General features: G+C 40.9%; 2 protein-coding genes across 2 annotated transcripts; one reads left to right on the top strand and one right to left on the bottom strand.

The window, feature by feature from the left end:
- The first annotated feature begins 4,893 nt into the window (after positions 1–4,893).
- On the top strand, positions 4,894–11,313 carry LOC102707675 (putative RNA polymerase II subunit B1 CTD phosphatase RPAP2 homolog). The gene is made up of 6 exons (XM_006653950.3): positions 4,894–5,563; positions 7,740–8,627; positions 8,708–8,922; positions 9,003–9,266; positions 9,825–9,980; positions 10,076–11,313. The coding sequence occupies exons 1-6, from the start codon at positions 4,933–4,935 to the stop codon at positions 10,178–10,180; spliced, it is 2,259 nt and encodes a 752-aa protein (XP_006654013.2). The 5' UTR covers positions 4,894–4,932; the 3' UTR covers positions 10,181–11,313.
- A 354-nt stretch (positions 11,314–11,667) lies between these two features.
- Positions 11,668–14,328, bottom strand: LOC102707399 (probable protein phosphatase 2C 47). Its single transcript, XM_006653949.3, has 4 exons — positions 13,921–14,328; positions 12,961–13,152; positions 12,624–12,859; positions 11,668–12,534 (listed from the first exon to the last, which is right to left on the bottom strand). Exons 1-4 carry the CDS (start codon positions 14,101–14,103, stop codon positions 11,958–11,960), a joined length of 1,188 nt encoding a protein of 395 aa, XP_006654012.2. The 5' UTR covers positions 14,104–14,328; the 3' UTR covers positions 11,668–11,957.
- Between the last annotated feature and the right edge of the window lie 474 nt (positions 14,329–14,802).

Here is a 14,802-nt window from a genome sequence, read left to right as displayed (position 1 = left end):
CTTGTTTTCAGATCGATAAGAAAATATATATATAAATTTTATTGATAAATTGTTTTTCATTTGTAAATATGCCGTTTGGTTTTTTTCTTGAAAAAGTCACACAATCGTCCTATGGATACCTCTGTCTCTGTGTTAAATCTCCAAAGTATGAAATGTACTGCCCTTTCATAAATATACGTGTGTGTATATACTCCTTCGTGTTACAAATAAGTGATGTTTTGCGAATTGTGCAGTCAATGTGTTTAAACTCTGATCATAATTGGTGTCATCCACTCCTCCTCGTAATATTTCGATTCAACTTTCGAAAATTGTATGGCGGCAAGATTTTTCTTTAAGGGCTCATTCGATTCAGCCCCTGGCTGAAGCTTTTCTGCAACACATAAAACAAGAAATATTGTTAGTATATGTCTAATTAAGCATTAACTATTATAAACTTATAAATTGATTTATTTTGTTTTTTAAATAATTTCTAAATAAAAAGTTTGTACATGAAATACATTAATTAGTTAGTAGTTTGAAAAGTGCCCTATTTAGGCTGCGTAGAACGCAACATATATAAATACTTCTTCGATAATTTTGCTGTACTTTTTTTATAGATTTTGTACCTGATGAGTTGAGAATCAAACTAGTATATTGGTGGTCATGTCACTGTTTAAAATGTGGCTTATTGTGATTGGAGTCTGCAGGTAGAATATACTATATACAGACACTCTTCCAATCAAATTAATTTACCTACCTAATTTCCCTTGTCTGTATATGTATCCTGTCATGCAATTGTACAGAAATTAGGCAAACAGTAGCTGAAGCCATCCACAATGATGAATATACAATGTGGCAATTAGCCTTTTTTGGAGACATTACACAAAAATAATTTCAAACCCATTACCAATCAGCGTCTGGAAATGGTTTGGCACATTACATTGGCCGTGTCTTCTTGCTGTAAGCATAAACAACTAAAGCACACTAAATTACTGTTCATGATGCCAGGCACTTGCAGCCTGCAGGTGACATGTCAGTTTCAGACAAGTAGGAATATATAGCATCATGGAATTTTTTTTATTAAAAAACTTTTAAAACGATTTTTCAGTCAATATGAATATAGATAGAACTGACCTGTCATCTCTTCATGATCCCTCATCTTTAATTAATTTTCTCCCCCTTTTTTTTAGACCGACCTTTTGATTTGATTAATCTTTCTTGCATTTCTGCAATGCCGATGCAGACACGCAACTTGTTTAATTCGTGCCTGAATTGAAGCTGCAAGCAAGCTTCCAATTCAGAACAAGTCTTCAGAGTTTAACAACCACTTTGCTAGCTAGCTATATGCTATACATGCACATAAGACTTGGTCAGCAAATTAAAACTAATTCAATTAGTAATTTGGTCCATGAATAATAATTCCAAAGCTTTTATCAAGCACAAGCTCTCCATGCTAGCTTTGATTATTCCATGAAACTTTGCCTTGGAATACTGTTCACTTGCTTTTGCTTTCTTGCAATATGCTGCCATACTGCTACAGCTATACTTGCTCATTTTTAATTAAAGCTTTTGATGCATGCTGTCAAGCTAGCTTGGTGGGCCCACAAAGCTTGTTAATTAATTAGTAGTTACATGTGATCCCTACTTATGTGTAGATACTTAGATGGCCAGTATTAGATACTAATACTAATGTTGTGTACTTGAGTACCACATTGATTAGTTATTATTATTAGAGTGCAGACAGAATATTCATCATGGAAGTAGGTACATGGGGAAAAAAAAATCAAGGCACAACAGAGATTGCATATTTAGTAGAGTACTTGTTAGTTTCTTTTGAGAGTACTTAATTAGTTAAATTGTTTTATCATTCCTAAACTTGCACTATATGCACTACTTCCCTAAAAAAGCTTGCACCAATAACACTAGTAATATCTGATAAAGATACTCCAACCATGTAGCAGACCAAACCAACAGTTTTCTAGATCATGTACATCAATATAGCCATCTTCCTTTATGGGGGCATTACAACTTAATTATAATTAAATTTTGCAGTAATGATGGTGCCGTGTATACACACATCTCCTCATTTTAGTCAAAGTTTTGTACATGCCTCTGAGCTGTGTATGCATGCATGTATCTACATACATACTTCTCTGGCATGGTTGGTGCAGGATCATGTTTGACACTGATCAATGTTCCCTTGTTTTGCTTAGTTTAGTTCATATTCAAAGTTCCTTTCTCTCTTTGTCTTTCTAAGTCTTTTGTGTGTGTTTGTACATAATCAAGCAAAAGCTGATGATATGGACCAATCAAATCAATCAAGGAATTGGGATTAATTTGAGGGACAGATCATAGAATCCGGTCAGGTTGGTCCATTCATAGCTTTGGCCAATTTTCCTTTTGGTAAGCTAGAACATCACTGTTGGGACCATCTTGGGTTACTACTATGATAATTGTCAGAGCAAATAGTTGGCAAGCAAACTAGAATCCAATTTCTTCAATTAACTAATTAATTAACCAAAACACTTGGGGGTAGACGACTACTTAGTGTAGTGACAAAATTAATACCACTGATTAATTAATTAATGAGGAGTTGACAAGCTAAAGTAAGCTAGCTAGAGAGGCTGTTGCCAGTAGTGTAGGAAGTACTGAAGTGGCAGCTTGTGTAGAAACAACTGAAGTTGATGATTTTATATTTTGAGAGCTTCGGCCGACACACGGCAGAAAGGCAATTCGACGACTATAATTAAATTCTTAACTTATATCAAAATTTTATGCTAAAATTTATTGTCTAACCGTAAAAATTCTCGGAGTAATAATTAATTCATCCATCCATATAGCCGGTCACAGTGAGTGTTGAGTACCTAGTTTTGGGGGTGATTAAATGATGGACATGTTATGTGAGATGAGCTTAATTGTTGTGGCTAGTACACATGCATAAAGACACACATATGGTGCGTGAGACACGCGTGTCATGTGTACAATGAAATGAAAGGGCTAGCTAGCATCATGCATGTGCTTCTACATGTCCATTGTTTCTTGATTGGCCTGGCCCTGCCACCGCTGCTTGCACACTGGCATCATCATATATACAAGGACTTTTAACTTTAACTCTTTACCAGAAGAGTTTAATCCCTCTTGCGAAGGTTTATGCAGGGTGGTAAATTTATTATCACTAGTATATAAGAGTGTCAAAAGGTTAAAATTTCCATATGTATATGAGACATTCATGGTATATCTACTATTGCACTGGTTGAAGTTGAAGCAAGTTCTCTTGGTTAAAAATAGACGTGAACCAATTTACTCATGTAAAAATGAGGTAAGTAGCACATAATAAATAATGTTTTTTAAAAACGATCTGCAGAAAAGTTACTTCGCAACCACAAATAAATCTATTTTTAAGTTTAAAATAATTGATATGTAATTAATCATGTACTAATGTATTACGTGTGGGTGGGTAGATCATTTCTTTTACCCAAAAGAACTCGCCTTAATCTGTATTATATCAGTCCAGAAAATAATTTGGCGTACTTTATTACTCTCTTTCCATTCACGCTGGGTAACCGACCATTCATCGTTCATAAATGGGATAACAACTGTTTGAGTACAAGTGAATTGTCGCTTGTCGGTCCCCCTTGATTAACCGTCACATCCTATTTTAAAAAATAGATAACTTCGATAACTTTTATATATGTTTGATAATTTATTTTATTTAAAAAATTTACATGATTATAATTGTTCGTTGATTGGGTTTATTGCTATGTATATTTTAATTATAACTTGCATGTTTTTTCATATTTACATAAATGTTTTAAATAAGACAAGTAATCAAACACGTATAAAAAGTCAACAATAACATCTATTAAAATATGAAGGTAGTATTTATTAACCTAATACATCATATCGGGTTATATGTAAAGAAATCACGATGTTCATCTATTTACTGTTAACATAAAAAAAAGTATTGTCGCCTAGAATGTGTGCCAACAATTTTAACTCAAATGTATATAAAAAATTATAAGCTGACGCTATTTTGCAAAGAAGAAGAGAGATAATTAACTCTGAGAGATTCAGGCAGAGAGTTTAATTGCTGATTAATTCATTTTTGTTACTGCTATATATGTATCTCCACTTCGTTTCCGCCTCTCATCCAGACCACTTATGTACATGTGTGTCCGTAAATTTTCTACTAAAAAATCAAATGTAAATTTAATATTATTATTGTATAATTGTATTGCAAGTTCCATAAAAATACGATATAAGTTGTACTACCTCCGTCCGAAAAAACTTTATTTTTTGGTGTGTATCCAACATTTGACCATTCGTCATATTTAAAGATTTATAAAAAAAATTAAAAAAATTAATCACACGTAAAATACTATTCATATTTTATCATCTAATAATAATTAAAATATTCTGGTCGAGACGATTTGATCGTGCGAGTTCCGCTTCACGGAAGCAACAAACCACCATGGAGTTTTCTGAGAGTTACGTACAGTTTATATTCTAGTTCCAGTACAAATTACAACATAATTACACTGCATTTATATTTTTGATTAAATTTTAAGAGAAAATTTTCCGGCATGTGTTTGGCAAAATCGTCTCTGATTTGGGAAGAGAAAAGAGGCAAGAAGAGAGTTATCACGGTATCGCAGTATGGGCTCTTTGAAAGCTAGCCCAACAAATTCGGCCAGATTACACGTTTGAAGCCCAACTCATCACACATACATGGGCCAAAGCCCAAAGAGATGCCTAAACCATAAATGGGCCGCAGCCCAAAACACCAAGCCTGTCTCTTCCTCCTTCGTTGGGCCGGCCCACAGACACGGAACCGCCACACTAGTGCCCTCACCGCGCGGCCCATATACATCTCGCATCACACTTTCTTCTCTTCTTCCTCTTCCGTCTCTCGCATCGCATCGCCTCGCCGCGCCGCGCCGCGCCGACTTTGCCATGGGCCCCACCGCGGTCGCCGACGCCGGCGTGGCGCCTCCGTCGCCGGCGACGAGGAAGGCCGCGAAGACCGTGGCGTCGGCCGTGCACCGGGTCCAGATGGCGCTCTACGACGGCGCCGCGGCGTCCAGGGAGCCGCTCCTCCGCGCGGCGGCCGGGCTCCTCTCCGGCCCGGACTACGCCGACGTCGTCACCGAGCGCTCCATCGCCGAGGAGTGCGGGTACCCGGCCTGCCCCAACCCGCTCCCGCCCGCCGCCGCGGCGGGCGGGGCGCCGCGGTACCACATCTCGCTCCGGGAGCACCGGGTCTACGACCTCGAGGAGGCGCGCAAGTTCTGCTCCGAGCCGTGCCTCGTCGCGTCCGCCGCCTTCGGGGCCGCGCTCCCGCCCGAACGTCCCTACGGCGTCCCGCCTGACCGGCTCGATGCCCTCGTCGCGCTCTTCGAGGGTGGCGGTGGGTCGGCGCTAGGGTTTGGGGCGAGCGGCCATGGGGAGGAGGTGGACGAGGGGAGGAAGGTGGAGATCAGGGAGAACGAGGCGCCGGGGCCGGGGGAGGTGACGCTGCACGAGTGGATTGGGCCATCGGACGCCATCGAGGGCTATGTGCCTCGCCATGACCGCATCATTGGAGGTGACTACCTTAACCTGAGCTCTTTTTACTTGATTTGAGCATTCATTGTTTTTCATCTTCAATGCTTTAGTTGAATGTGCTGTCTTAGGTTAAGGGTAGGATCAGTACTATGTTGTTCTTTCTGCTCAATTTAGTTGGAGGAACTTTTGAAGATAGAAAAATGGAGGAATCTGTATTTTCTAGTGTACGGAGTGATTACTTTGTATATCAGTACTCCCTCTCTTACATATTATAAGATGTTTTAGCGCTACCTAGATTCATCCATGGATCAATGAATATGTTTTATATATGAAACTAGATTCATTAGCATCCATATGAACCTAAGGAGGGCTATAACATTTTATAATGTAAAATGGAAGTCATTTTGTTATTGATTGGTAGCAATTAGAAAAATGATGTCTGTCTATTTTGCTGTAACATGTACAAGTACAACTACATATTGTATTTCAGTGTATAATTCGGTATTTCACTCCATGGTTTGCTAAGTAATAATTGAGAGCTATCAAATATGACAAGGGTGCAACAGAAGAATGCGCAAGAGCGTGATGCCATATTTTGTGACTTTGGGCTTCTAGGCTTCAGGCGTTCAGATTATAAGAGGACAGCTAGAGTGTAATGCACTCAGTTTTTGTAGACCTGCATATTGTTGTTGACAAGGGATGATATAATGAAGATAAAAATTGAGACAGTAATCAATTAAGTCACAGATGTTATGGGAATGACTTCTTTTTGAGAGATTTAGAGGGGTGAGAGATGTGCAGCTTACATTGTCAATGAAACACACTTAGGGTAGTCGCAATGGTATATTAATGGTGGTTTCTATCCTCATTAAACAGCTTGCGACAAAAGGAAAATGATGGCATGACAATGTAATTAATGAAGAAAGAAATGAAAAAACATAGAAATGATTTCCTCATGAAGAAACCAAGACTTCTCTTTACCCAATGCACCAAGAAATCATGAATTCACCATTAGGGAGAAACCACTAGTTTCTAGGGGGCATGTGTCATGCTTACCATTAATAAAAGAATATAGAGTTAGGAGAGATAAAGAGAAAACAATTATTACTCGAAGACACCTCCACTGTAGAAAATGGTCAATTTATTATACTATGGCAACCGTGTCAGTTTCTTCCATTGGGACTGTCCTTAGGTTTTCTTGGAATATTTCCTCTAAGAAATACAAACAATAATTGAGACAATTTGATTATTAAATATGACAAGGGTGCAATGGTAGAATAGACACAACCATGATGCCATATTTTCTGGATGTGGGCACTGAATGATTGACTTGGTTTTTTTGTAGACCTACGTACTGTTGGATGACAAGAGAAGCTAGAACGAACGTAAAAGATTGAGAGATGAATTTACGTAGGAAGCCACTAGGAATTTATGTAGGAATTACGTCACATATGTATTGGGGGTGACTGCTTTTTGGAGAGATTAGAAGGGTGAGGAATGACCAGCTTACATTGTCAATGAAAAGCTCAGGTTTTCTTGAAATAATGTTCCCCCGAAGAAACACAAAAATCATGTTTTTTAAGTGGCATGTGTTCCTATGTTCTCAATTTTTGCTGAGGTGCCTAAACCACCGAATCTGGTGGAACACTGGTACCTAGCACCTCACAAGAAGTCGGTGTCTATTATGTGGGAGGGTGGCATTTAGCTCTTAGGAACTGTTGTGTTCAAATATGAGTAAATTTCAGAAAAAATAAAGATATGTTGACCAAACTATTGCAAACATACAGATTTAAAGTCGTTTATACTTTATAACAAAACTACAGATTTAAGGTAGAGTACCATAAGACTACATATTAGAGCTTAGATACCTAGCATTGCTGTTCTGCTGGAGTTATAAATGTTGTACTTTTATTGTAAAATTGGTGCTAAATCTATAATTTTGTGAAACTGTTCCTTAAATCTTCAGTTTTGTGATACATTTCATTTCCTTAAAATCTGTAGTTTTGCGATAGTTTGGTCAAAATATCTGTAGTTTCGTGAAATTTACTCTTCAACTTTGGTCTAGAACCAGATGTAGCAATGTTACAAGAGTAACAATAGTTTTACTTGCAGGCACATTTCTATATATGAAGGGATATGCTCATTCTTGCCCTTTGTTCGACCTGTCTTAGTTTCGAACAATTGAAGAAACAATGAGCGTGTGTTCTGTATTTCAGGGCCAAACAAAGAGGCTAAACAGAACAGTGCTTGTAGCGCTGAGCAGTTCAGACATTTTAATGTGGACTCTAGGAATGCTTCTTCAGGTGAATATGACACGGTGATCCCATCTTCTTCAGTTGACACACCAGTGAGGTCAGAAGTATTAGCTGATAAGATGGATGACATGGTTCTTACTGAGAATACAAAAGCAAAGAAAAAGGAAGTAACCAAAACCCCATTGAAGATGTTCAAGCAGGATGAAGATAATGATATGCTGTCGTCTTGCATATCAGATTCCATTGCGAAGCAGCTGGAGGATGTAGTTCTGGGAGAGAAAAAGGATAAGAGGACAAAGAAAGCAACTAAAGGAACATCAAAGACAGGCAAGAGTAAGTCTGCAAAAAGACCTGTTGGAAGTGATGGACATGAAGTGGACTTTACAAGTACAATTATTATGGGTGATCATGATTCAGGAAAGATGGATCATGGTTCTGTGGGTCAATATAATTTCTCAAGTTCTATACTAACAAATGAGCAGCCCTCATCATCCCAATATTCAGCGATAGATTTAGTGCAAGCTTACACTGAAGAACTACATGAAGTATTCAGTAATGCAGTTAACATTGCAAAAGATGAGACAGGTGATGATAGTGGTAGACTTGCAATAAAATCTTCATTGAAGACTGTTGGATCCAAGAATGCAAGGCATTCTGTGACATGGGCAGATGAGAAAGGAAGTGTGTTAGAGGCAAGCAGAGTTTTTGACAGCCATTCCAGTGATGATAAACAATCTCAAGAAGGCATGGACAGTTCAATAAGGCGTGCATCTGCAGAAGCGTGTGCAGCTGCACTTATCGAAGCGGCAGAAGCTATATCATCAGGCACATCGGAAGTAGACGATGCAGGTGCACTTATTCCTTACCATGTGCTCTGACACAGTTTTTAATTTTTTTAATATGTATTGACTCATGTCTTTTGGTGACAGTTTCTAAAGCAGGAATCATCATAGTACCTGACATGGTTAACCAGAAACAGTACAATAATGATTATGACAATGACAAAGATGCCGGGGAAAATGAAATATTTGAAATAGATAGGGGTGTTGTGAAGTGGCCAAAGAAGACTGTGCTTCTAGACACAGACATGTTTGATGTTGATGATTCTTGGCATGATACACCACCGGAAGGCTTTAGTCTAACTGTAAGCATTCTTGAGAGAATAAAATAACAGTTTTTCCTTTTCGTTAAATTTGGCATGTCATGCACTTTTTTTCTGTTCAGCTGTCCACCTTTGCAACAATGTGGGCTGCATTATTTGGATGGATATCCCGGTCATCTTTGGCCTATGTGTATGGGCTTGATGAAAGTTCTATGGAAGATTTGTTGGTTGCAAGTGGAAGAGAATGTCCTCGGAAAATGGTTTTAAATGATGGCCATTCATCTGAAATTAGAAGAGCTTTGGATACTTGTGTATGTAATGCCCTGCCAGTACTTGTATCAAACTGGAGGATGCAAATTCCAGTCTCGAAGTTGGAGATTACTCTGGTATGGATAAAGCTAGTTGAACATATCATCACCCTTATCAGTGAATAAATTAAAAGAAAAATGGTTACAAGCAACAGTCTATAACGCATTTCTATTTTATCACTTATATTTCTTTAAAAGGACTCCCTAGTTGGCTAGTTGAACGTGGATATGTCTTTACTGGCTAGTACATTTGTTTTTTGCACAAGTAATCTCAGTCTACTGTACCAGGAGGCTTCCTGTTGCATTTTATTCTGATATTTACACAACTCCAACTGAGATGAATCAAGCCACCAATATTTTGGTCTGTATAAAAATAATTTTCTAGTCGCAGATTTTTCTCTCACCCACAAATGCAGATAATAGGCTGTGCATCTTTGGAAACAGGGAATGTTTAGTGGAGGCCGTATGTGACAGTTTTGAACTAGGGTGAATATTTTTGTGTGCATGTGATTCTATTGAACTTAGCTGAGCTGCTAGTATATGTATCCACGAAACAATTTTGTTTGTTAGTTTGATCATGGTATCTGTAATTAGCATTGCTGTGCATCTAATATGATTTTTTTCCCTTCCTGCTAGGGATACTTGATCGACACAATGTCATTTGTTGATGCACTACCTTCGCTGAGATCAAGGCAGTGGCAAGTGATGGTTCTTGTGTTGCTTGATGCACTCTCAATCCATCAGCTTCCTGGTCTTGCTCAGACAATGTCAGATTCGAGGCTTCTGCATAAGGTGATGATGCCTTTCCCTCCCCTTCTGCTATGCAAGTAGGCGGATGCATATTCTTTTGAATAAATCTGATCTTTATTCCCTTTTGTGTGCTGCAGCTTTTAAACTCAGCTCAGGTTAGCAGAGAGGAGTATGACTCCATGATTGACCTCATCCTCCCTTTTGGAAGATCCACGCAGAGGCAGGCATCCCTGCCAAGTTAACCTCGAGCAATAAGTATTGCGATTTGGTTGGTCTTGAGGCCTTGAGGTCTGGTTCTGCCCAGTGCTCGACTTAGGATCCGAATACATATTTACACAACCAAGTAAAATAGAGGCTCTACATATCAGCATCAGCGTGACAGTTGATTCAGATATACCGTCAGAGCGATGCCTCTTGTGTCTGGTTCTCTGGGTTTTGGTTCGGAACACGTGTTTGCAAAATATCGGGTTGCTACCAGTTGCTTGCATTATTCCTTTTGCATTGGCTTCAGCCATACAAACGGGCACTGATTCCTGTCATTCTCAGGGAACTGTTAGCTTTAGTAAGGAGAGCAAAAGATAACTGCCTCCAGAACAATGTTTCATCAAGCCCACTATGGACTTTTATCTCTGATCGCTAGCGCAGTTCAGAATTAGTGCGTAGTACGTGGGGAGTTTACCTCTTTTTCTACTGTTCGTGTGTTTGTGCAGTTTTGTCAGGTTAGCCCAGCTGATTTTGACCAGCTAACAACCCACTGATGAGTCGTAATTGATCAGTGCTAGATATCAAGTGTTATATACAGTAGTAAAAAACCATCTGCTCAGCTCAAGACTGTCCCTGCGTTTACATCTATAATTCTGAATTATCTGTGTCAATCTAACATCCATGGTCAATTGCAGTCAGTGGCTGTTCCTTTCTACTACTACAAGACTACAAGTTGGCAGCTCATTTGAGAGAAGAAATACAGAAAAAGGTTGGCATCTCAAGTGCAAAAACATTGAAACCAAGATGGTGCCACTGCCGCTGATTTTTATGCCTGTGATGCTGCCTTATCGCGAAAAAAAACTAAAGGGGGTTGGATCATAACTAGCTGGTGTGAAGTGTGAACTGAGCAGCCTGAGATTGAGGATTAGTAGCGTACTGGCTTGCCCCTTATTTCCATGTCACAAAGTCGCTGATTTTGTTGGATTCATGTCCTGATTGGCTGCTTGTCTCGATCGGAATGGACAGCAGCCTCTGGGTCTCTCTTCTGACCGGTCGACTAGATTATCCACACTTTAAATGATACTATCGGCTACAACGCTCAACTACAAGTATCAAACTACTAGCATAAATGCCTTATCCCTCCCATCTCCAAAAAAGTTTTAATTTATAGAGATAAATCTGAACATAGTTGAAATTATATTTTTCGGGATGGACTAAACACTAGAATTTAGGTTCATGTTTTGGTTTTGAGAGCTGAAAATTTCTGACGACTAGAAGATCTCTTTCAAAATTATAATTTATATTGACTTTTAGAAAGCAACGCTTTGATCATAAACTTCTCTTAGACTATTTCGTTTACGGTTATCACTGGTATCTAGCCAGTGGAAATCTCTTGCAACTAAACATTTTAGATTCTTAAGTAGACGCGACATCTATAAACTCCGTCAGACTATCCTACTGGCTACTGCCCTCCCCAAGCATTGCCAATGTCAATTGTCAAACGGATCTCTTTCAAGAATTCCAAATCAATTTGGCATTTGACAGCGAGATAGTGGTGCTAAAAGTGAGCTTGTCCATCCATCATCCATGAACTCAACAGATATGTACAACAGCAATGGTGTGAACAATAGCAGTTACATGTCAACAAAACGCAGAAAAAAAAGGAATAATAATGAGAAAAATGGCCTACAAAACTGCCGGCTGCTCAACCTGCCTCCACAGCCTCTCAACAATGAAAAGAAGAGAAAAAAAAACATCTAATGTCAGCATATGTACACAAAGTGTGAAGTGTGGCCATCTTCATCAGCTCTCACCCTAGCGATCAGTCTCCAGCCAGCTCCTCAGGTTACACAGAGCCTCTGCTGAGAGGCTCTTGCAACTCCTTGGCCTCACCACCGCCTGCCCCACCTGCTCCCGCCGCGGCGACCCGAGCTCCGAGACGAAGCAGACGACGATCACCGTCAGGTTGTCCGCGGTCTCGAGCTGCTTCGCCTCCATGACGAGCTCCCTCGCGCATCTCTCAGGGTCGTCGTGCTGACGGAGCCCCCTGCGGACAATGCTCACCGCATGCTGGCTGGTCATCACATCCCATATCCCATCGCACCCCATGATGAGGAACTCGTCATCCTCGGTGAGCATGGCCTGCTGGAACTCTGGCTCAGCGATGAGAGGCGATGTCGAGCCATCCGGCATTTTCATGTCCCAGTCCCCTAGTGCCCGAGTCACGGATAGGACTCCATTGAGGTAGCCATCCTCAATGTATCCGCCGGATGCAGCGACCCTTTCACACTCCTCGGCATAGTTTGCTCTGTGATCTCGAGACATCTCCATCGCTACACCTCTGCGACAAAGGACTGCACGGCAATCCCCAGCATTTGCAACCAACAATTGCCTGCAAGGCAGTTCAGCAGAACCTTGAGCGAGCATGAACACCGGGGCACGAGACATGCAAATCGAAGTATTGGATATGTTTTTATTTACCTCCCAAAGACTAATGCGGTGAGTGCTGTAGTTCCAGATGAGCGGCTGATATCTAAATCAGCCGCTAAGGCAAGATCAGCCTGCAAGAAGGCCCTACGAACAGAGTTCTCAACAGACTGAACATATGTTTCATCTACTTGTGATGCTTGTGGGAACTCGCTGTCCTCAAATAGGAACTTCATTGCATGCCTTTTCATGTAAGCTGCAGCATCAGGACCTCCATGGCCATCGAATACCTAAAATGCAAAGGGAAGAAGCAAGACAATAAGTTCAACAATTGTTGCTGAGGATGTGACAGTCACAAATCAGCACAGGCATTCACATAGTAATCACTTACCCCATAGAAGGCACTAGGCAGCGGACACATCAAGAGCGATCCAAGATGGGCGGAAAGATCATCTATCCGGATGTGCTCATCTTCCATGTACCTCCTAGGTCCAATATCAGCAAAGCTACCAGACCGGATACTGGGAACAAACTGCAGTGCTTCGATTGATACGCTCGGTGCACCACCAGCACCTTCCAACCCCTATTTTAATAACAGACAAAAACATAATCATTACTAATCTTATATTTCATATACAAAACAAATAAAAATGTCCCATTCTTTTTTGTATTTGCTAAATTATATACCCAGCACTGAGAATGAGCTACTAGCGTAGCTCTGTTTCGAAGAAACATAAAACCAATCCTGCTGCTCACACAGTACTATTACTATGATTTGTTCCCTACTCACACTGAAATAAGTTACTGAACCACAGTTGAAAAGTCTCGGCCACAACTACACAAATAGACTACATTAACAATCCATCAAGACAAATTCGTATGAACTTGCAAGAAAACACAAAAATACATACTACAACCCAACAACCACTAGCACTAGCTCCACAATGGATCCAATAATTTCAGCACCCACCTTCTCAACCTTCTGGCCTACAACCACCACCCTATACTCCCTAAAAGGGACTACCTTTTTTCTTACAAAGTGTGTCAGCCTTTTGCACCCACAATCAGAAAAAAATTTCTTGTAACAAACACAAAAGCAGCAAACTCCCCAAACCTAAAATCAAATAACAGGATGACAGTAACAAATCTAAGATGATTATGGTAAGTGAAAGCACCTTTTCCTACGAGTATTAGCAAATAATCCTAAAAATACTTTTTTAAAAAAAAAGCAGGTAAACTGGGAGTAATCATTTGCTAGATTTCATGGTTAATCACGAATTTACGATCTCCCATCCAACTGAAATACTGAAAACATAGAACTCATCAAAGGCGCGAGCTTTAGCAAACTCACCATGTGAGGCACCTCGACGGCGACCTCGACCTCGACCCCCACGCCGACCTCCGGCGGGGCCACCGCCGCCGCCGCCGCGGCGGACATCCCGACCACCTCCTCGACACCCTTGGCGACGCACCGGTGGTACTGCACCTCCAACACCGGCACGGGCTGATGCATCACCTCCGCCTCCGCCACCATCTCCCCGCCGCCTCTCCGGCGACCGGAGAAAAATCAAGAAAAGAAAAAAAAAAGAACCGTAACCGAAAGAAGCGAGCACCGATCGATCCGCTGCGGCGAGGAGAGCGCGGAAGCCGGCGAGTTTCCGCGATCCGAGGGGAGGGGAGGGCGATCTCGATGGTTTCAAGGACACGGTTTCTTGATCTGAAGAGGAGGAGGAGGGGGGAAGAAATGGGCAAAGAGGAAGAGGGTGGTTGGTATTTATCCGGTGGTGGTGACCGGCGGCGACCGGCGCCGATGCGGACGGGTGACCGGGTGGTGGCGGTGGCCGCACGCACGCGGCTGGCTCGCCGGACACGTGGCGGTCTCACGCCCGTGTGATTGCCTGCCGACCTCTGCACTGCACTTGCACAGTAGTACCTCCCTTCTTTCTCGATAAAGATGTGTTTTTAAGAGTGCTAATCACATGGTTTTTACCGTGCTAATTACTGGATACCATGAAGAATGATAAAAGAATGGGTCTTTTTTGGAGTGGTAATCAAATGATTTATGGAAATGTTGTTTGTGATGCCATGAAGAACAGTCTATATATAAGGGAAATGTTTGGGATGCAAAAGGAAGAACAAGCTAAAAAGATGTAATTTTGCAAGAGTGGGATTTGGTTTGGAGGAATGGTGGTGTTTATATTTATACTTTGGTTTGTGGGACAGTGGGAGGTGT

This window comes from Oryza brachyantha, chromosome 5 (genome assembly GCF_000231095.2).
Source record: "Oryza brachyantha chromosome 5, ObraRS2, whole genome shotgun sequence".
Classification (NCBI taxonomy): Eukaryota; Viridiplantae; Streptophyta; class Magnoliopsida; order Poales; family Poaceae; genus Oryza; species Oryza brachyantha.
Note: the sequence above shows the minus strand (reverse complement) of the source record. Positions and strands in the feature narration are given on the sequence as shown.